Consider the following 23,975-nt stretch of genomic DNA (forward strand, 5'->3'; position numbering starts at 1 on the left):
AAATTATGGTGAAGAAATCACTCCACTGGTAATAATAAAAGGCAACATAACTCTTATTAAGTACTACCTAAATTTGTGAATATTTTCCTAAGTATTAAATCTTGTATTACATTAGACAGTATGACTAGAGTTGAGACATAGGAGCATTTAACATTGGCATTAAATGTTTGCTTGTGAGGTTACATTTGACAAAGATATGCCCTTACAGAGCTCCTTGTAAAAATTGGCAAGTTGTCATTCACATCTCCAACTGAAATGATGCAAGTTGACTTAGTAGACTTGCCAAAATATTGACCATCCATATCTTGTACTTTTAGTGTCAATTTGTATTCATCCACAACCTGAAAAAAAGTAAATGTTCATTATTAGGGTAAAAGAATCAGCCTATACACATTAAACATCCATTTTTCCCAATACATAGTTAATTATCATTATTACCATTATAATTCAAACTTGAATTTCTATAATGCTTTTTAGTTTTCCTAAAAGGTTCTAACTCTGTCTCATTTGCTTCTCCTAACAAATCTATGATGTAAATGAAGCAGGAATTTTATGCCTTTGAAATTTTTTCTATGTAATTTCTCTATTTCTAATTATGGTGCCACTATACTCACTATTACCCACCATTAGTCACCTGTAAGGCTCCCATTCAATTTGGTATCTTTATCTTCCCCTTAAATCAAATTCAATTTCTTTTGTTTCTACCTCGGAGACATTTCTTGGATCACTCCCCTTCTTTCCACTTCTTTTGAAACCATGTTATAACTTTATTCCTTTTTTCATTATAGCATAATAATATTCTAATTGATTTTCTATAAATCTAAACTCTGTCCATTCCAAATTATTCACGATTCTGTTAGACAAATAATTTCCTAATGCCCCTGCTGTAATCCAGTGTCTCCCTTAAGCAAAAAAAAAAAAAAAAAAATTGGTGGTGACTTGTTTTGCTTACTGAATAAAATATTAACTCTTGCACTTCTCATTCAACATATCCTACACCCTGAATCTATCTTCTCAGAAATGCAGGAAGAATGGTTACGGAAATCACAAGTAATTAATATGCTTCCATAATACCAGAATGGCCAAAAATAGGTAAAACTAGTGGTAGCTAACTGTGCTAATACTTGGCCAGGATAAATAGAGCAGCTAGATAATGGGAAAGAGATGTAATATCTTAGAGAAATTAGAGCAAAATATGGTTATAGGGAAGAGTGTGGAAGGAACAAGTATAGCAGAGAGAATGAATATAGAACAATGTAGTTGTGGTACCCATGATTTTTCTCCCTTTGCATTTTCACTTTAGCAAGTGGTAGACCCTAGTATTTATTCAGTGTCATAGAGTTCATACTATGCCAGTGCCTTTACATATCTCTGAACTGGAGGAGTCAGTCAATAAATATCTATTAAGTACCTACTATATATCAGGTACTGTGAAAAGCACTGGGAACAAGCAATGATGAAAGCCATGTTTAGATCAAGCCCAGAACTGTACAACTGAGTTATATCAGTTAGACTTACATTTTCCCATTCCTAGATAAGGATATTTAGTGTGCAAACTTTCTGAATAGTATCTCCAGGTAAAAAGAGCTATTCACTTTTTCACCTTCTCATTCTGTCCTTTTCAGTTTCCATGCTTTTACTTATATCATCCTTCATGTCTCTTCCTCAAGCCATTCTATTTGAAATTTCTCTCATCATTTATGGCAAAACTCAGGTACTACCTCTTCCCTACCCTCTCCTACCAAATGAAAGTGATCTTTCCTTCCTCATATTTTTCATAGCATTTTGTCTGTTTCTTTCCTCCACACTAAATACATTCTGTTATATAAAATTTATTTGCATGCATCTTCTGCTATCTATTAAATTGTAAATGCCTTAAAATAGGGCATGTCTCTTAATTCATCTTTGATTCTTCAGTGTCTTACATATTACTTAATAGATGTTTGTTGAATTTGACTTCGCATTTTACAAATTAAAAAACTGACTTTCTGAGTCAATGCTTTTTTCAAGATCATAATAAAAACCCTGTCCTACTAAGACTCTTCATTATACAATGAAACAGGTCTCAGATCTCCAAACTACTTCAATACAAAAAATGGCCATTTATATTCTGTCTCTTCTACTCTGCTATGAATTATCTGTTTTATCTAGTTAAAAGCAATTTTGTAAAAAGTAATTTGGTTTGGGGAAAATTATATAGAAAAAGAAATCAAGAGACCTTTGTCCTAATTAGACCTATGTTATACCATAAAGACATCCATCCTTCTTAAATCTGCTTTTTTATTTGTAAAATCTGGGTTTTAAAATTTGGATTATGTTATTTACAAGATTACCACTTTCATAAGATTAGAACATGTTTGGGAAAACAGACTCCCCAATAATTTTCTGCCTAAAATGCCTTTCCCCCCTACAATCTCTCCTTTCCTTTATTCAATTTAATCTTGTAATTCCAAATCTTCTATAAAGATCAACTAGAATTGCCTTAGCATTTTCTTCCTGATCGCTATCCTTATTAAACTCATGCAACTCCTATATAGAAACTCTTTCCCTCATCACCCCACCTAAACACATATTTGAAAAAGATATGAGCTATTTATTTTTCTAGAATCTGAAGCCTCAAATCTACAGTATTTACAGAATGGGATATGTTACTTATAGGCATTTGCATTGGCTAAACAGACTAAAGTAAACTAGATTTACTGGAAAGTGCAAAAATTAAGACAAAAAAAGGAATATAAATTGTGAGTGCTCTAATATTATTTTTATTTTATTTATTTATTTATTTAGTTATTTATTTATTTTTGCTGAGGCAATTGGAGTTAAGTGACTTGCCCAGGGTCACACAGCTAGGAGGTGTTAAGTATCTGAGATCACATTTGAATTCAGGTCCTTCTGACTTCAGGCCTGGTACTCTATTCACTGTGCCACCTAGCTGCCCCTCTAATACTATCTTAACAGATATTCAAGCATTGAAGAATGCCAGGGATTAAAGGAAGACAGAGTGTAATAGACGGAAAAAAAAATGAGAGTTAAAGGGTAGGAAATGAGTGCAAAGTTTGTTTATTTGTATCATATTCAACATGCCAACTGCTGGATGACAGACAGTATTGTATAGTAGATGGAGTATTGGGCTTGACAGGATGACCTAGATTCAAATCCTACTTCACAAATGAGCTGTGTTACCCTGGGCAAATCATTTAACCTTTCAGTTCCTCATTTTCTTCATCTATAAATTGAAACATTGAACTCAAAGATTTCTAAGCTTCCTTCTGGTTCTAAATCTATGACTTATCATAACTGCTTTTCTAGTTTAAAATTTTTCTAACCCAATTAGAAGAATCTTTTCAATGTAAAGACATCTATGATTTTAAAATGCATATTAGTAATAAAGTGAGATTTGCCTCACAATTACTTTTTTGAAATATATCTATTTTTCATAAAGAATACAAATAATCTATAAAATATAAAACCTGTGAATCAAATGAAGCTAATCTCTCTTTGTATTCTTATATTTTAGTCAGTTTTCCTTGACTTTCAGCAAAATGATATTTCTTGAATTTGTCATTATATATATATTTTAAAATAAATGATCCAAAAAAATCTAAACTTAAAACAATGTTCTTAGCATCATAAAATGGATTCACTATGTGAATTTATAAATTCTGCTAATAATTTTTTAAAATTTTAGTGCAACTAAAACTTTGAATTACTGAAATACTCCATATTTAAAACCAAACAAGTTGTTCTTGAATATCTATCTTTAAGTACTTAGTCTTATAACATTTAAGTTACCTCTCTGTCAATCCGAGATGATGTTGTGGTGATTACACCTGTGACTGGGTGTATAGAAAATAATGTAGGTGATGGTGGTTGCTGCTCTATAATGGTATACTTCAGACGGGTATGCATTGTGTCAGGTTCATCAGCATCTGTAGCACAGACCTGACCCACTGTTGTACCTACAAATTGAAAAGACATCTTTAATACACATATATTTTACATGTTTCCATGGCACAATGGAAAGAATACTGAACCTCAGAGACAGCTAGATGGCATAGTAAACTGACTACTGTCTCTGAAGACAGGAAAACCTGAATTCAAATTTAGCTTCTGACACTACCTATGTGTCCTTACATAAGTCAAACTTTGTCTGCTTCAGTTCCCTCATATGTAAAATGTAGATAATGAGAGCACCTATCTCTCAGGATTGTTGTAAAGATAAGAGGAAAATATTTGTGAAGTATTTTGCTTTACAATGAGTTGTATAAATGCTAGCTATTGTTTTAAAAATGTTAATAGTTGTTATAGACCAGTGTTGTGAATACCATCCTTGACACATTACCTGTTTCACATTATGTGAGCTATGCAATTTCTAAAAGCCTCAGTTTCCTCACTGCCAATTTTTACTCCAAATTCTACTATTCTCATTGATAATTGCTGAAATAATCTTCTATCTGTTATCCTTTCTTTCTTTTTTTCCCCTTTGATCCAGGAGGTCATTAAAAATAGAAAAACCATTCTCAGCTTATGGGTCATACAAAAAAGACATTGGCTAAACCTACAATTAATTTGTTGCCCTCTACTTCTAATTCATAAGGAAAGACTACTGTCAGACATATCTTCTTTAAACAGAATTTTCTACTTGCCATTTTTCTGCTCAAAAAACTTTGTCAGCTAAGTAGCACATTAGTAGAATGAAGGACCTGGAGTTGGATAGGATGGAGTTCAAATCTGAGTTTAGCTGCTTACTAGCTGAGTGACTTTTAGCAAATTACTTAACAAGTCACGGAATTACTGTGAAAATCAAATGATAATATATGCAAAACATTTAGCCTAGTGCCTGGCACATAGTAAGTTTTTCTCCCATTCTCTCAAAAAACTTAATCATGGCTTTCTACTACTCATTGGATTTCCCAAACCTTTCTTTTGTTTTTCTTTCTTTTTTTTTTTTTTTCTGAGGCAATTGGGGTTAAGTGACTTGCCCAGGGTCACACAGGTGGGAAGTGTTAAGTGTCTCAGGCCAGATTTTAACTCAGGTCCTCCTGACTTCAGGGCTGGTGCTCTACGAAATCTTTCTGGTTGACTTTTCAAAGCCTCCTAAAACCTGACTCTACCTTCCTTCTCCAACCTTATTTTCCTTGAAATCTTTCACTGTGAAATGAAAGTATTAAATTAATTAATTAAAATTAAATAATTAAATTTTAATATAACAATTCTATATCCATTCATATCTTTATGATCTTGTCATATTATTTTCCTTTACTGGAATGCCTTTGCCCCAAGAACTTCCTTTCAAAATGTCTGGCAAATGCCCAATATTTGTTCACTGATCTTACCACAACTCATTAGTTAGACATTTGATTAATCAAAGCGCCCTTTCTTGGGTCTCATATCTCAGAATCACCATTTTACAAGATATATATTTTCTCCTAATTGTATTTCCTTATATTTACCATAATATAGGTCATTGAAAATTATTCCATTTTCATGTAATCTGTTGTTAAAAGATGCACTTACCAGCTGCAGAGTTTTCAAGAATTTCAAATTGATAAGGATTTTCAGTGAAAATTGGGTAGTTGTCATTTTCATCCTCAATTTTGATCTCAAGAAATAATGGAAGGTCTACAGAATAACCATCTGGAGTTGATGCATAGGCAATTAACTATTTAAGGAAAGAAAAAAAAAAAAAGGAAAATTAAACCATATCTTTAGATCATTAAAGTAAAATATTAACAAAGTCTAATGATTCTAGTTTTAGAAATTATAACTATCACAGACTAAGAGAACTACTTCATTTAAATATATTTGTTTTTAGAATGGTGAAATAGACTTTTATGTTCACCACACATTTATTTAGCATTTATAATATATATGACAGAAATTATGAAACTATATCATTAAGCATAAAAATGGCTATAATCTGTAAAGTTGGGAAAACAAATTGTATTGCATGCTTTGTTTTGGTTAAGAGAAAAAAGAAAAGAGAAAAGAAATATATTCAAGAAATTTGAATATAAAATAAGAGTTTATTTTTAAATTTAAAAAAATCTGAAAATTAAGAGATGATGCAATGGTAAAAATCAAATTAAAAAATAGTTGAAAAAAATTAGTGATTCTGAAAAACATTAAATAAATTAGAACATGTTTGAGTATTTTAAAGTTATCTTCCAAATGGCCATTAACAAAAGCATAACTGGATCTCTCAGAATAATTTGGATAAGCAGCTGGATTGGGGGCGAGGGTTAATTCAAATCACAACTATATTTTATAAACATTGAAAGAAGAGGGAGATAAAGCTAAAAGATCCCAAAAGTGGTTAATCCACCCTTTGTTTGAAGTCCTCCAATGACATAGATCATTACATCACAAGGTAGCCCATTATACTTTTGGATGACTTAAAAGATGGAAACTTTTTCTTTATATCAAGCCAAAGGAAAAAGAAGACATGACTTGATCAGTAAAATAGAAATATTTAAATTATACATGAAATTAATAATTTTGAAATGTACCCCATAAGATGAGCATTCTTCACGATCTACAGGGCGAGTAACAAATACTTTTCCTGAATCTCGCTCAATGTAAAACAAATTTAAAGGTTCTTGATCGACTCCAGGACCTCTTATTGAATAATAGACTGTATAATTCTGTGCTGAGTCAGACTGGACCTATAAAAAAATGAAAGTCAAAATACAATGAAAAATTACTAAGCATACTTTTGATCAATATATATCTTGTAACATATATTATAATTATAATGTAATAATTCACATTATACTTCGTGAAAAAAGGAACATAATAAAAAGTACCTATAATAATTTCTAAGATATTATGAATATAATACAGTGAGAGCAGAAAGGTAATATTGAATATTAATAGATTCTTTAAATGACAAAACTGAAAGATGACCAGGTTACCAAATATGAAAAAATGAATTGTAGAGTAACACTTCAGTTTGCCTAGGATGTTGATAAAATTAAGATTTCTGATATCTGTAGTTAACATCTAGTAATTTTTTTTTATTTTGAAAATTCTAAATGGAAAAATTCTATGATGTATTATCTACTTTCCTTCCATTAATGATTCTGTGAAAACATGATATCAGATGAAAGACTACTAATATGAGCCAGTTGTATCCACAAGAAAATATTATAAATGGGAAAACAAGTAAATATATATTATATTGTATATTATATACCAATATTTGTCTCTATGTATGTGTTGTATTTATATCTATATATGTGTACAACTTATTTCCCCTCACAAAATGGAAACTCCCTGAAGGTTGAGACATTCTTTTTTTTTTTTATTTTTTATCTCTAGCATCTAATTCAGGACTTGGAACATAACAGTTGTTTAATAAATGTTTATGACTTGTCAGAATTCTAAGTATAGGTAATATCAAAATTTGTATTGTTCACATTAGAACAAGATAAAAAGTCTTATGTGGCAGCAGGATGATGACATATCATGAAATCTCTTTTGTAATATTTCATATTCTCAATGTCATTAATCCAAAGATTGCTAATATGATCTAACAATTTTATTGCAATAAAATACTTCAAACATTTCCAGAAATTAACTTTGTTTACTGAAAGAGGGGTGAGAGAAAAGAATTCTGCAGCTTTCAAACAATGAGTGCCTCTTCAAGTAATTGTATGCTGCTAAGACGATCTTTCATTCAATACCTAAAATATTGTAGAAAAAAAATCAGGGGATAGGGAAGGAAAACCTTTTTCCATTTAGGTAAATATGTAGGACCTTAGAACCCTCTAAGATGATTACATTTTCCCTTCATTAAAGGGAACCCATACATAGCATTAAGACATGTAATGGCAGTCAATCTGTCTTTAATCTTTTTGAACCTGGAGGCATTTAATTTATTGGCACCATCAAGGGCAGGTATCGTCAAAATAGACTAGTTTCGGCAACACTATAAAATGGTTCTAAACATAGAGTATCCCCTGAACAAAAAGTTCTATAAAAGAGCTGCAAATCCTTTCTGACTATTTAGGTTCCACAGATTATGTGGGATCACATTTTAAAACACAAGAACATTTATTTTCAAAATGCTCACCAAATGCAAAGAACTAGGTTGAGTATTATGACATAAAAACAAAAATGAAAGTCTTTTCTTTCAAGAAATATATGTACTAGCAAAACAACTGTTTGGACATGTATACATATATTAACCTGCCACCGGGGGAGAGGGGGTGGTTGGAAGGAGGGGAAAATTAGAACAAAAGGTTTGGCATTTCTCAATGTTGTAAAATTACCCATGTATATCCGATAAATAAAAACTATTAAAATATTAAAAAAAATCTCTACTACTCCCTTCCAACATCATGTCTAACTGTGACAATCTATATTTGCCTTTCAAAAAGTACATATATTCAAACCTAAACTCATTTAATTTAAAAAATCTTTTGCTTTTACAACTGGCATTTATTCAAAGCTAGCAACACTTTTTGATCGGAGAATTACCATATCAAAACTGTACTCTACTTTAGTAATATGCACTAATTTAATAATATCACAATAGTCATATTAATTTAGTAACATCCCTACTAAGCTTGCATATATATATATATATATATATATATATATATATAAATGTGTGCATGAATGCATAATATAGATACATAAACTATGTGAATTTATTTCATGTGAATATAGTTATACATGTATGCATAAATATATATTATATATATGTAAACATAGTATATCATGTCTTAGCTTGCTAGTATTCTAGTAGACAAGCCCACAAATGAAAACATTATACCTTACCACATCACTACTTAGATGTCATAATGATTTCAGTTTAATAAACCAAGTAGGATTTTGCATGAGCTTTTGCTTAAACTTTGCATAATTTTTATATCTCTCTTTACACACATCTTCATTCCCTTCCCATTCATCCTATTTCTCCATCTCATTCTCTTATACTAGGATCTCAGGTTACCCTTCCTTAATTTCTACTCCACTTTTGTCCTCTACTGTGTTCTGTTCTTTTAAAATTTGTTTTCTACTCTTTTTTCTGTTAAGATACAGGATTTCAGTTTTTATATTTACTACCAGTCAATAACAGCACTCCCTTTCTCTAGTAGACAAAGTATATAACTTTAAATTTGGCATTTTATTATTCTTGACATTGCACATTCTCTGAGACTTCTTTGTGGATTTCTGGGAATTACTCTTATACTATGAAGTTTCAGGTACCAAGCAATTACCACTTCATGAAAGGTGGCAAAAGTTTTGCCAAAAAGAAAATCCAAAAATATATATGTCATGGGTACATAAATACATAGGTTCATAAGCACATGCCACATATTATAAAGAATGAACCTGTGATTGAAAAATCAGTGTACAAGTTGAAAGATATAAAGAATAGTGAAATTCACCAAAAATATAATTACCTGTTGAAGATACATAGGAAAAGGACCTAAAGAATTCTCCAGTAATGAACAAGGGATTGGTGCCCATCTTCTCTTGGCACGCTTAAGGACAGTTTCTTTCAAATGTCTTTTCTTCAGTACCTGGATTTAGAAAACAGAGACAATACATATATAAAATCAATGGCTATTTTTCTAAACATGAAATTTTCCAAAAGCAATTTATTTCAAAAGAACCAAGAATGAGATGGAAAGATAGGTAGGGGGAGGAGGAATAAGATAACAACAACTAAAAAATCTGGTCAAAAGTCAACATCATTAAATGGTTAATAACAGGTATAATTCACCAATAAAGAGACAACATAATGATAAAAAGGAAATAATATATTTTAAGAAAATATTGATATATTCTTTTGTACCTTCTTTTGATACTCTAGTAAGACAACTATATTCTTCAGTTCTCTTTTCTGTGTGTTGGAAAGTAGAATAGTAAAATTTCTTTTCTCTGGAGATAACACAATTGTATTGGTTGTATACACTGAACCATCTTTGAAAATTCTGAAGTGAGGATCATTTGAATGGATTATGTTTGCAGATGGAAGACACTCATCTAGATTAACTACAAGAGAGACAGTCACAACAATTTGTAAAAAGCAAACAAAAGCAAAATACATTCTTACAAGAAATTATGTAGTTTTTAAACATAATGACTATTTGAAGAACATTTTCCTTCATAAAAAAAGATGAAAACTAAATTTAAGTTATATAGTTCTCTTTTCTCAAAGCACCTAAAAAATGGATCTCTCTAATCCTTTATTTTTTTTTGATCCTGATAGAATTTGTGTTGACTTTAGCACTTTTGTTTTGAGCACTTCAGCTCAGTTTGTATTTTCCCCCTAACAATATCATTCTTATATTTCCATGGTATTTTTAGACCCATCCTTAGTTTCATGATTCTTCTCCCATCTTTTGCTTTCCATCACTAGGTTTAGTGACTGAACCTGCAACATTTTTAGTAAAAGAGACTCCCTGAAAAAGAAACTCTCTTGTCCATTGCAGGGTGGTATACTCTTTAGAGGTATAGAATTTGAAAGCTGCTCAGAGCACTGGTAGAGATATGTGAATGATAATGATGATGACTATGATGATGATTGTCACTTTCCCCAAGGTTTCTTTTATTAAACTGCTAACAACAAAATAAAGTTGTTGTTTTTTTCTGGTCAGAAATCAGCATAAAATATCCACTGGAAAGCAAGCTTTCAGGGAAGCAAATAAAAAATTTATCAAATTCTATGTTATTAGTGGAATGAGAATTCTGATATCAAATCAAAGAGTTAAAATTCTCCACTAATGCTTCAAAAAACCCTTCATCTCAACAGTATGGGTGCTCCTTCAATTGTTACAAGTAAAAAGCCCTCCCATCCAATGTTAGTATTTTCCCCATATTTCTATAAATTCTTCATTTAGGAAAGTCTTCTTCAAAGTCTTTTAAATATTTTGTAGATACTACTACACACTTGGCCTATCTTATTAACCCTCACTCTTACTACATGTTTGGACCACATTCAACATAAATTTCACAATCCTGCTCAGTGCCCACTTTCACAATGAAGTCATGCACATCAAGGTAAGTTCTGATAGTGTAGAAGGTAATGTGAAATTCTTCATAGAAACTACCTCCCTCTCCATGATTTCCAATAGATGTTGGTTATAATTATCTTCATAGTGGTCTGCTTATGTATGGATACCCTGAAGTAAGATGACCAAGTGTCACATGAAATAATTCTGTTTGTTACCTATTAGCAAACACTGACTTTTTCATTTAAATATATTTACTTTTCCCACTGTGTCCATCCATACAACTCCAACTTACTTATGATTTTGTTTTTTTATATAGTAGCATATTTTGTTTTTTTATTTATTTATACTTTCAAAGTGTTATTTAGTTCTACCATTTCAATATTAACTCATAGGTCACATAATAGATATCCTACATTTACAGTATTAACAGTTAAATTAATGTCAGTACCAATTCTAATAACTATGATTTTTAGTATTCTCTGCTCCATTATTTAATTACTGTGACACTTTAATCGTAAATATAGAAGAGATTTGAGACCAATTTGTATTTTTATTACTTTCAATGGTTCATCATCTATTTGTCATATTAGTTATTAGCCTCTCTACATTAAGCTGAAAAATCTTGATGCTTGGACACCTGTTTACCCTCAGGACTATACCTAAAGTTCCACTTCAGATTGGATTCTGCTAACAGCCTTTTGGGAAACAAATTAAAACCTCCACATCATAGTGAGGTAGGATATTTGTTGATGTCTCATTTTACTTTTCTGCTTTTTTAATCTACACTATTATTTAATTTATATAGTAGACTCTCTGGTGAGCAATTTCTGCTATCAATGCAGATAAGTACCTATTTTGTCATAAGGAGTTGTCTGTTACACTAAGAAATCAATTGGTTTGTCCAGGGTCATAAGTTGTATATGCCAAAAGATGGATCTGGATCAAAGTCTTGCTGGCTCTAAGATCAATTATTCACTTCACCATAATTCCTTGTCTCCCCATAGCCACTATCTCTACCACTTCAACATCTAAATGCTAAATAATTGGATATAATCTTCAATTGTATGTTATATCAAAAATCATTAATAGCAATTCTGATTTTTGAAGGCAATTTTTAAAAGATAATGGAATTGTTTAATTCATGTAAGATAGCTTCTACTTTATTCTTATGCTTAATTTCAAAAATTGGCTGATTAAAAATTAGCCCTTACCATAAGGAGATAACTAAATCTGCTTTGTCTTGGTTCTTATGTAAAAATATAGACCTACTTGAAAGAGCTGGGGATAGAAGGGAGAAGAAAGGATTTTGATCTCTCCACTCTGTTCTAAACTCATGTGTGCAGGCTGGATTCAGTTCCGAGGAATCCTACAGTTTCCTGTAATACATATGAAACTTAAATGCACATCTGGATGTCTGGGGGAGGGAGATTCCAGAAAGCTCATAAAACACACCTAAAATCTCTTCAGTGAACCCCTGCAATGTATAGGTCAAGCTAAATGGATGTCTGAACTTAAATCTCACTAAGACAAGTAAGTTGGCTTAAAGCAGGGAAAAACTATAAAAAGCTCCAAAGAGATATGGGATCCTCTAAAAGAGAGGCTTAGGGGTTATTAATTAGGGATTTCTATTATAGTAGGAAGGCATTATATTAATATCCTGCAGCCTATAAAGATTTCAAAAAATACCTGACTGTCCTCCTGTCTAGCTTTTCTGTTTATATATCCAGTGATAATAAAGTACAGTGCTTTGCAAATAGAAAAAACTTAATATTTTTAAATTATATTTGTGTCACAATAAGGCAAAAAAAAAAAGTGGGTGAACTCCTACAGTATAGTCTAGTGAACTGTTAGACACCACTATTCTTTAGAATAGAAGAAATAATGAATTGAATAGCCTTTTGAATTTATGACCAGAGGAGAATTAGAGATAATTATTGATCACAAAATAGAAGATTTTGATTACATCAAACTAAAAAGTTTCTGTACAAACAATACTAATGCAAACAAGATTAGAAGGGAAGTAACAAATTGGGAAAATATTTTTAAAAGTAAAGGTTCTGACAAAGGTCTCATTTCCAAAATGTATAGAGAACTGACCCTGATTTATTGGAAACCAAACCATTCTCCAGTTGATAAATGGTCAAGGGATATGAACAGACAATTCTCAGATGATGAAATTGAAACTATTTCCACTCATATGAAAGAGTGTTCCAAATCACTACTGATCAGAGAAATGCAAATTAAGACAACTCTGAGATACCACTACACACCTGTCAGATTGGCTAAAATGACAGGAACAAATAATGATGAATGTTGGAGGGGATGTGGGAAAACTGGGACACTGATACATTGTTGGTGGAGTTGTGAAAGAATCCAGCCATTCTGGAGAGCAATTTGGAATTATGCCCAAAAAGTTATCAAACTGTGCATACCCTTTGACCCAGCAGCGCTACTACTGGGCTTATATCCCAAAGAAATACTAAAGAGCGGAAAGGGACCTGTTTGTGCCAAAATGTTTGTGGCAGCCCTTTTTGTTGTAGCTAGAAACTGGAAGTTGAATGGATGTCCATCAGTTGGAGAATGGTTGGGTAAATTGTGGTATATGAAGGTTATGGAATATTATTGCTCTGTAAGAAATGACCAGCAGGAGGAATACAGAGAGGCCTGGAGAGACTTACATCAACTGTTGCTGAGTGAAATGAGCAGAACCAGAAGATCACTGTACACTTCAACAACAATACTGTATGAGGATGTATTCTGATGGAAGTGGAAATCTTCAACATAAAGAAGATCCAACTCACTTCCAGTTGATCAATGATGGACAGAAATAACTATACCCAGAGAAGGAACACTGGGAAGCGAATGTAAATTGTTAGCACTACTGTCTATCTACCCAGGTTACTTATACCTTCGGAAGCTAATAATTAATGTGCAACAAGAAAATGGTATTTACACACATATATTGTATCTAGGTTATATTGTAACACATGTAAAATGTATGGGACTACCTGCCATCAGGGGGGAGGGAGTGGAGGGAGGGAGGGGATAATTTGGAAAAATGAATTAAAAAAAAAAAAGAATTGAATAGCCTTTTAATGAAGTGATTTTTCCCATAGGACAACATACTTGAACTCAGGTTATCTTTACAATGCCATAAAACTATATCTACAATCAAAATAAAGTAAAAAGATAGAGATACTAAGCCCAGTACATGTAGTACCAGTCTCTAAGTCCAGAAGACCAGAAAACAAGACTCATTTATGACTAAACCAGTCCTGTGACCTTCTGGATGAGTTCTTAATCTCTCACCATCCCTAACAACTAAGAATATATTATAAAACAGTTACTTATCTTTATTGGTAAAGGAAGTTTCCAAATTGAGTTTCCTATACTGATAAAAATCACGTCAGAATTAAATCCTATCTTTCCCCTCAAAAAAAAAAATCCTCACACTTACATGAACTAAGTGAAATGAGCAGAACTAGAAGATCATTATACACTTCGATAACAATACTATATGAGGATCAATTCTGATGGAAGTAGCTATCTTCAGCAATGAGAAGATCCAAACCAGTTCCAATTGATCAGTGATGAAGAGAACCAGCTGTACCCAGTGAAAGAACACTGGGAAATAAGTGTGGACCACAACATAGCATTTGCACTCTTTCTGTTGTTGTTTGCTTGCATTCTTGTTTTCCTTCTGAAGTATTTTTACCTTCTTTCTAAATCCAATTGTTCTTGTGCAACAAGATAACTATAAATATGTACACATATATTGTATTTAACATATACTTTAACATGTTTAACATGTATGGGACTACCTGACAACTAGGGGAGGGAGTGGAGGGAAGGAGGGGAAAAGTTGGAACAGAAGTGTTTGCAAGGGTTAATGTTGAAAAATTACCCATGAATATGTTTTGTCAACAAAAAGCTATAGTAACAATAAAAAATCCTCACATTGCATAACTCTTGAGTTATAAAATACTTCTTCTAGCAATATGGCAATATTATACAAATAATAATATCACACATTTTACAGATGAGGAAACTAAGGTTGTGAAATTTTAAGCGACTTGTCTAAAGTCACATGACTAGTAAAATCCTGAGCCAGGACTCAAACTTAGGCCTTCTGACTCCTAAATCCAGTGAAGCCTTACATGAAAAACATTTAGCAGGTTATATAAAGTATAATTTGAGCTTGTGGCACTAACCTAAATCATATGTGTATTTTATATACTTTTCCATGGCAATCAAAAGGTTTAAAAATAACATTTTCATCTTTAAAATAAATATGGAAAACCAAAGTCATTTTTCTAGATCTCATTTACAAGGAAATATTTTACTACTAAAATTCCAATTTTATTAAAAATTCAAAATTATGCTTTCCCTCTGTCCTTCATTAACCTCCCATATCTAGAGGCTTGTTGTTCTTTTAAAATAGTTAAGGGGTAGATGGAAAGGAAAGGAGCTAAATCTGGGAAACATAAAATGGTACTCACCACCCTAAAAATGAATCCTTAAACTATGAAACACAAACATTTTATGAAAATTATACTTATTTAAATCTGCTTCAAACTGATTCTCATTCTAACTCCAAAAATCTATCATATCCCAGTTTCCCTGCTTTCTTTCATAATTGAAGAAAATACATCAAATTATGGTTCAGGAAAAAAAAAAAAAATTTTTTTCTTACCTCTACCAACAAACGTCTCAGCTTCTAGTTTAGAAGGAACAGTAAGTATCACTCTTTTGCAAGCTTCACAAGAAAAACTCAAGACCTAGAAAGAAAATCAAAATTAATTATTGTTTGCAAATATCCAAGGCAAAGTTTTTCATTGTTGTTCAGTTGTGTCTGATTATTTATGACTGCACTGAAAATTTTCTTGGCAAAATACTGCAGTGATTAGACATTTTCTTTGCCACCTCATTTTATAAATGAGAATCTTAGGCAAACTGGGTTAAGTGACTTGTTCAAGGTCACAAAGCTAATAAGTATCTGAGGCCAGACTTGAACTCAGGAAGACTCATCTTCCTGACCAGGTCCAGCACTCCACTTCACCATCTAGCTGCCCAATTCAATCACTTGAGCAAACTAACATGGAAGGATAATATTTGGGAGGGATATACCTGGAAAAGAATATGACATAGGAAGACCTAAACTCTAGTGCCCTCTCCTGCTTAGTAGCTATTTGACTTTTCTATATTCTTATTTGTAGAATTGTTTACTCTACATACCTCAAAGAATTATGGCAAAAATCATGAAAGCATGTTCAAAAATGTAATACAAGTATATGGTAAAATGTGGTACATGTTTAAATACAATGAATTGGAAGGATTAAAAATCCATACAATAGTATTTTATTTATAATTTGGTTCCTTCCATGGCTAATTAAATTAAAAAAAAACTTTACTGCATGTGACCCTGAAAGAAATAATGTGCCAAGGATGGCAGGCAATACTATCATGGTTTAGTGGCTGCATACTACAAGATGCATGAGCTTCCTTAATAATCAGATCTAATATTATGCAAGATATAGATATGAGGACAAAGTAAATAAGCTCCAAATATTTTGAAAGTTGAACTTTTTAAAAAGACTTTTTTTTTTTTTTTTTTTTTTTTAGTTTTGTGACAGCAACAAGATCAGGGACGGCTTATCACCTTGTATTTACAACCCCAACTGCTAGCATTGTATCTCACTCCAAGATGACATTTAATAAACCCTTGCTGGATTGGATTAGATCCAATCACACAAGCAGTATGGTATAGTGGAACAGGAGTCAGAAGAACTAGGTTTAAGTTCTAATTCACTGAATGACTTGAGTGAATTATTGTACCTCTCTGAATTTAGTTTCCTCAAATATACAATAAGAGGATATACAGCTCTCTACTTCTAAATAAAATTATTGCTTCTATTCTTAGTCAAGAACAATCTACCTTAATGCTGAATCTAGACTCATGATTTCATTGTCATACAGAGTGCTCCCTAGTTAAAAAAAAAAAAAAAAAAAAAAAAAAACCCTCCTTCCACTAATGAAGATTAAGATTAGAGCATCATAAAGGCAGTATATCGAAAAATCTGGCCTTGAACACAAAGTTAATCTGACTGGGGAGGATGGCTCTCTTATCTACTGTATCAAGTTGCTATTTAGTGTTTAGCAAAGAAATTTTATAAGATTTTATAAGACTCATAAATATAAATCAATATTTCAGAAAATTGGTTCAAAACTGGTTTTCAACAAAGTCAAATGACTTCTAGATGCTCACATATCAAAACAACAATATATATTATCATCAGATTTAACTGTTTTACATTGTTACCGCTAAAGTTTATATAGTGTCCTCATTAATGTATCTGCAAGATAGTTGTTGTTCTTCAGTTGTGTCCAACTCTTCATTATCCTATTTGGAATTTTCTTAGCAAAGATATGAAAATGGTTTACCATTTCCTCTTACAGGCAAGGAACTGAGGCAAATAGAGTTAAGTGACTTGCACAGGGTCACATAGCTACTGCCTGATCCACATTTGACCTCAGAAAGATGAGTCTTTTTTTAGTTCAAACTTGATATTCTAACTATTTTGCTACATATAGGGTCCCTTTTCACTATCTTTAAACTCCTTTGAATATAGACCTAGCAATAAGATTGCTGGGGCTCACTATTTCATGCATGTTAAGAACAGAAATAAGGGACATTTACAAAATCCCTGTGTAAAAGCTCAGCAAAGTACAAATCTGTAGATTTTTTTTTTTTTTTACAAAAGTAACATCGTCTTAATTAACTAATCATAATTTAGCCAATTATCTACTGATTTAAATTATGTGAAGCATTTCTACCTCTCAGTTCACAAGGCAAAGTTAACTGAAAAAGCAAAGTATAGCAATTGTTTGGGCATCATTTATTATGCATACTATAAGTACTGCTTAAAAGTTCCATAGTCTAGTAGACAGTATTGGGGTCAAGTCAATATGACCTGGGTTAACATCCCCATTCTGATATTTGAATAGTTTAGTGATCTTAAATAGATCAATTAACATCTAATGACCTCAAGGCAACTCATTTACTACTTATAACTGGAGCTTAATACTTATAAATGGAGGACTTTGGGGCAGCTAGGTGACGCAGTGGATAGAGCACCAGCCTTGAATTCAGGAGGACCCGAGTTCAAATCTGGTTTCAGACAATTACCACTTCCTAGCTGTGTGACCCTGGGCAAGCCACTTAATCCCAGCCTCAAAAAAACAAAAAACAAAACAAAAGAAACAAAAAAAACAAATAAATGGAGGGACTTTTTAACTGTATAAATGTGCAATATAGTATTCAGAACTTTGGATGCTTACATCTTCTTTGAAAGACACAAATATTTTAGGGAAAGTGGAAGAATCTTTCACATTTATATAAGTGGAGGCTGTTGGATAGCAAGTAGATAAAGGATCAGACCTGGAGACAGGAAGACAAATTCAAATCTGGCTTCAGACATTTAATAACTATGTTGAGGGGACAAGTTACTCAATTAGTCTTAATCCTCTAGACAAGGAAATGGCAAACCACTCCAATGTTTTTGCAAAAAAACCAAAACAACAACCAAGAAGGTGGTCACAATAGTCTAAGGGATCAAGAAGAATCATACAACTGAACGGCATTAGTCATTGACAAAGCCATAAAAAGGAAAGTTTTTTACAGTGATCTCTTACTTTAAAGGTATCTTATGAAAGGTAGCTAAGTTTCTCAAGCATTTTAAGTTCCTTGGGAAAGATACCATATAATCAGTAATTAATGTTATTTTCTAAATTTAAGAATGAAGCTCTCTTCAGAGCCAGTCTGGATATAAAGAAAAGAGAAATTGATTTGGACTCAAGGGAGCAAAGAAATATTATTCCTCAAGTACCTCAAACAAGTCATATAAATTCTCTGGGTCTCAGTTTTTGTTTCTGTAAAATGTAAAAGTTGGACTAGTTAACCTACAAGAACCTTCCTAGTTTTTAAATGTTATGATTCTAATCATCTTAATTTGGATATAATATAATTTTGTAAAAACAATTTTTAAGAAGAGTAACAATTGGGGATAACTTTAGAGAGGATTGGTAGCTTGGGTTTTTTTGGTTTGGAGGGGATGTTTTAGTTTTGTTTATGACTTTTTTTTGTCAAGAATTATTTTTCATTTTATTGCCTTGAGATTTTTGGGTGGGTTAAGCCTTGACAGAAAAACTCTGAGTAAAGGGAGGAACACAAGATCTCTACTTCATGAAACATGAGGTGTGGTCATTCTTTGCTATTCATAATACTCTTCCAAAAACAAAACTTGTCATAGCTCAACTCATCATTGTCAAAACCACAAAACCTCAAAGATTATAAGGAGAGTAAGGTATGTGGGAAAAATTTAGGGATGAAGGACAACTGATCACACTAGTCTATTCAAATAGTTCACACTTGGCCAACAGTCAGCTTTTGAATGTTCAACAAGTGATTGAGTCAATGATTATATCTGTGCTTCAGGAAATCCAGGATTCAAACTAGAAGCCACCAAAGGAATTCTATCCAGCTTTCTCTAGCAAGAAGTAACAGACCTTAGGCTTGGCTCACAATGTACTTTAAAAATTGCATGACTTCCTTCATATATCTGGAGCTCCTATTCTCTTTCCCTATTCTATTTTCTTTATGTTCTTATTTACATCCCTTTCTTATTTATCTATCCAGTAGAATGTAATAATATTTGATTTAATCATAAAGATTGTTCTTTGTATCACCATTGCCTTGCATAATCTGTACTGTATGGAGGACACCATGCATATTGATTGAATTGAGATTAAATTTAAACCCAAAGTTCATGAAATAATAATTTTAATTCTTATATATGCATGAAAAATCCACAATGTTCACTTATAATTAAATTATTCTCCCTTTGTCAAGTATATCATAATATAATAAACATAATTCAATGCTAAAGCACTATCTTCAACCATGGATAATACTTCTAATCTTATGTAATGTGTAAGTGACATAGAATTTAAGATAACAGTTTGACAAATATTGCATATTGTACTGTGACATTTTTCTGAACATATTTTTAAAAATTAAGATCTGACAACATTTCTGCACCCATAATTAACACTCTAAGGTGTACAAGTTGAGAATTAATACAAATTCTACTGCAAAGATGAAATATATGGTGCCTACAAATGAAGGAAAATTATTTATTATTTAGCCAGCTGTCCCCCAACTATTCTAGAGCTACACTAACAAGCACCCCAAGTCCTGAATACAGATCTATCCGGCTCTACAGATAAAATCTCATGTCAATTACTTAAGGGCCTGTGAATGCTCCTGGATTTACTCCTCTTTCAGAATGACTTTGACCTCAAAACCTGAAACTCCATCAGAAAAAGCATTTCCTGATACTAAATCTAAGAGGCTGTCAAACTCCAGACCTTTACACTTTTTCCTATTCTTATTTGTCCTCTATTCCCTATTAATTTTACTAGTCTCAGTGTCCTTCCTTTTCCTCCAGGCTCTCTAATTCACCTTTAGCTCACCCCAGTATCTGCCAGCTCTTTTCCAAAACCGCACATTAGTGGAAGTTCAGGGGAAGAGAAGAGTGGCAAACTCACTTCGAGAGGAAGGCTAAAATCCGAAGACACCCCCTTTTTCGCCCCCCCCTTTCTTTTACCTGGGGTCTGGCTGTGACCCCGAGGGCAAAGCTCCCATTATCTCTACCGCACCATCAGAAATAAGTGCAACAATAGCAGTTGCTGTGATTCCAGCCGAACACCTCAAGCAGTCTCGGCACCCCAGTCTTGCCCCCAGACTCTAGGGCTGGTTTAGTACCAAAGCATTAGAGGAAGTCAAGCTGCAAAGGACGGTTCAACCTAGCATGGCAGAATGAATCACAACTCTCTCCAAAGAGTTCCAGAGTCAGAGTTCCCGGGTTTGACCCTAGGCGAGTCATTTAACTTCAGTTTCTTTAAGAAAAAAAAAAAAAAAAAAAAAAAAGAAAGAAAGAAAAAGGACAACTACACTATTTTTAAGGTCCCTGTCAGCACTTAGGCTCTCGCACGCGCTAATACACACTCTATACCTGGAGGCCACAAATTGGGAAGCAGATGCTTTTATCTCCAAGTATTTAAACTGATTAAAATCTAGTCTAGCTACTCCAAGTTCTCCGGATCCAGAAAACAGGTTCTAATTCCTCTTTTTCTGGCACACCTCTTCTCCAATCTTCTCCAAGTCTTGTTCTTTCAGTCTTCCCCAATTCCTTTGCGAGGTCCCGACCCCAGTATTACAGCTATCCCTTAGCAGGATTTTCTGGCTGACTTTCTGTGACCGGTGTTCGAACATTCCCCGAAGCCCGGTGACCTGCAGGCAAACTCACCTGGAGGGTCAGCAGGAGCAGCCCGAAGCCGGCAGTAAGCCGGGAGAGTCCCGGCCCCTCTGCGGCCATAGGGGCAGGATCCAGGGACAGAGAGGACTCGGGAGGCGGAAAGGATATGCTGGAGTGGGCAAGCAGGTGGAGACAATTTAGGGAGGGCTGTAACAACCAGGTAGCTGAGGGTGGGAGCCTGAGTTGGCGCAGGTCTAGCTGCTGCTGCTGCTGCTGCCACGGCTACTGCCCAGGTAAGAGTGAGCCCAGCGAGGAAGAAGTGGCAGTTGGAGGAGGAGCACCAGGGGTGTAGCTTTTCTTCCTTGTTTCTCTTAAGCTACCTAGCCTCTCCGGCCTTTCTGCCTAAGGGGCTTTTCTCTCAGACCCAGGGGTGGGGCCTCTAAGCTTCTGAAAGACAAAGAGTAGTCCCTCCTTTACATTTTCTCAACTTAGCCTGACTCCGAGAAAGACTCTAGTGGGCATTCCTTTTGCTGTCTCTTCCTTTCCCTTAAAAAAAAAGTAATCTTTTTTTTAAACCTGCCACTTTTTTTTCTTAGAAGGAGCAAGGAAGTACTACCTTCTTCCTCCCTTCCCCCCCCCACCAACTTGTTCCCTGGTTAAGGATTATTAAAACGTCCTGCCCCAAGCAGAGGTACCAACTTGTAGAAAAGACTCATTCATTTCTGTTTAGTTGGCAAAAGCGTGTAAGCGGGGCGGTCACTTAGGCTGGCTAGCTGCCTCACCATCTTCCGGTGTTCTACCTTTTACTTTGCAGTCCCTTTCCTATTCCTCCTTTCAGTGTTTAACTCTTTATTCTTTAAATTCACCCAGGTGTGCCTTGGTTTGTGGGTTCTCTGTGATAAAAGGCTGTGAACTATTCGATTCTAGTGTTGCCTGCTAAGATCTTATCTTTTCACTTATCTTCAAGTTCTTGGAACTTGAAGGCTAAAAAAGGACATCAGTGATTTCTGCAATTCACAAATAAATGTTCAGAATCAGAAAGGACACTGGAGAATTATCGAGTCTAAACAAACTTTTCATTTTATAAACTAAGACAGAGAAACGACGAAATAATTTACCCAAGATGACACAGATAATAATAAAGCCAACATTAGAACTGTGACTTCCATGATCAATTTTTTTTTTTAATAGAAAATAAAATTTTGTTAGTTTAGAAACAAATAAACAAGTGTAACAACTCGGGCTCCCAAAGGACCATGGCTGTTGTTTTTTGTCTTTGTACGTCCGGTGGGATTTTTGTTTGTTTGTTTGTTTGTTTTTTAGTTTTTTGTACCTAGGGCAGTGTTTTGCAAATAACATTGTAGAGTCATAAATTTAAGTCTGAGAGTTCAGCCTCTCCATTTTTACAGAAGCCTAGAGAGATTGTATTTGCTAATCCATAATGATGTGGGAGGAGGGAAAGGGAAGAATTTTAACTTGGGGGCCCCTGCATCCAAAGCTAAGGCTCTTTCCACTTAATTTAAATTGATCAAATTGATTTTTTAAAGCTTCATCATTATCATCTATTTAATTCAATCCTTATTTTGCAACCAAGGAAACTAGAATCCAGAGAGATAGAACAATTTTAATTTAATTGCCATGCCCCTGATAGAACCCAAAATAATACTCTTCTATCATATAATAAACTTGATAAACATCTTACCATGCGCTCTTATTTCCTTGGAAGTCAAGTGTCCCTTGTTAGAGTTATAATCAGTTATGGTCACAATAATCACAATTCATCTGAGAACTGAATGTTTTGCGTGGTGGAGAGTTCCTTGTCTCTATTCCTCCCAAATCCAAATAATTAAAAGAGAGAGAACATTGCAGTATCAGATTGTAACTTGAAAAATGAAGAATGGAAGAAGCAGTGTGGTTTACTTAAGGATAGAAATGAAGCAGGGTGGGAAGATGGGGTTGAGGAAGAGGAGTGGGGAAAGAAGTCAAACCAATTTTCAGGTCCTGAAAAAAGGAGTGATTAGGTGTTCTTTTCTACTCTGTTATCACTGCAGTGGCATAAACCATACTACTTGTAAATATAACTTGCAATTACATTTTGTTTGTCTTGACTCTAACTTGAGGGTAGAAGAAACCTATTTGAAAAAAAAAAATTGTGACCAACATTTGGAAACATTTCATTTAACACAGAAATTGACATATTCTTGACCAAAATCTGTTAGCAATGTTTGTTGTAGCTGAGTCTGTCCAACTCTTCTTGACTGCATTTGGGGTTTTCTTGGCAAAAATATTGAAGTGGTTTTCTACTTTCTTCTTCAGTTCATCTTTATAGATGGAAAACTGAGGAAAACAGGATTAGGTTACTTGCCCAAAGTCACAAAGTGAGTATCTAAGACCAGATTTGAACTCAGGAAGAAGAGTCTTCCTAATTCCATGAATGGCACTCTATGTATTGCACCATCTAGCTGTCCTGTGAGCAATGAGTATATTAAACTTCAAAGTTAAAATAATATATTACTGAATATGTCATTCATTTCATGTTAAAATCCCATAGTCTGTTTTTTGGCATATTTCATCAGGTAGAATCAATACTTTGCTTGTAAATAATTATACTACTAGGCATTAATGAAAGGCATAGCTTGACAATTTTCGCAGTCCTTTCCTTTTGAATTTTTTTTTTTTTTAAATGACT

At 33.5% G+C, this 23,975-nt stretch overlaps 1 protein-coding gene across 2 annotated transcripts in view; it reads right to left on the bottom strand.

Annotated features, from left to right (window-relative positions):
• LOC141548321 (desmocollin-2-like) overlaps positions 1 to 21,587 on the bottom strand; it is a 35,401-nt gene extending 13,814 nt beyond the window's left edge. For both annotated transcript variants that reach the window (XM_074277100.1, XM_074277109.1), the window contains exons 1-8: positions 21,338 to 21,587; positions 15,664 to 15,748; positions 9,809 to 10,008; positions 9,414 to 9,533; positions 6,510 to 6,665; positions 5,518 to 5,662; positions 3,793 to 3,959; positions 207 to 341 (exon numbers count right to left, since the gene is read on the bottom strand). In XM_074277100.1, coding sequence (XP_074133201.1) covers positions 207 to 341; positions 3,793 to 3,959; positions 5,518 to 5,662; positions 6,510 to 6,665; positions 9,414 to 9,533; positions 9,809 to 10,008; positions 15,664 to 15,748; positions 21,338 to 21,406 — 1,077 coding nt within the window. In that variant the 5' untranslated portion in view covers positions 21,407 to 21,587. The remainder of the gene's footprint in view (positions 1 to 206; positions 342 to 3,792; positions 3,960 to 5,517; positions 5,663 to 6,509; positions 6,666 to 9,413; positions 9,534 to 9,808; positions 10,009 to 15,663; positions 15,749 to 21,337) is intronic.
• Between the last annotated feature and the right edge of the window lie 2,388 nt (positions 21,588 to 23,975).

This window comes from Sminthopsis crassicaudata, chromosome 1 (assembly GCF_048593235.1).
Source record: "Sminthopsis crassicaudata isolate SCR6 chromosome 1, ASM4859323v1, whole genome shotgun sequence".
NCBI lineage: Eukaryota > Metazoa > Chordata > Mammalia > Dasyuromorphia > Dasyuridae > Sminthopsis > Sminthopsis crassicaudata.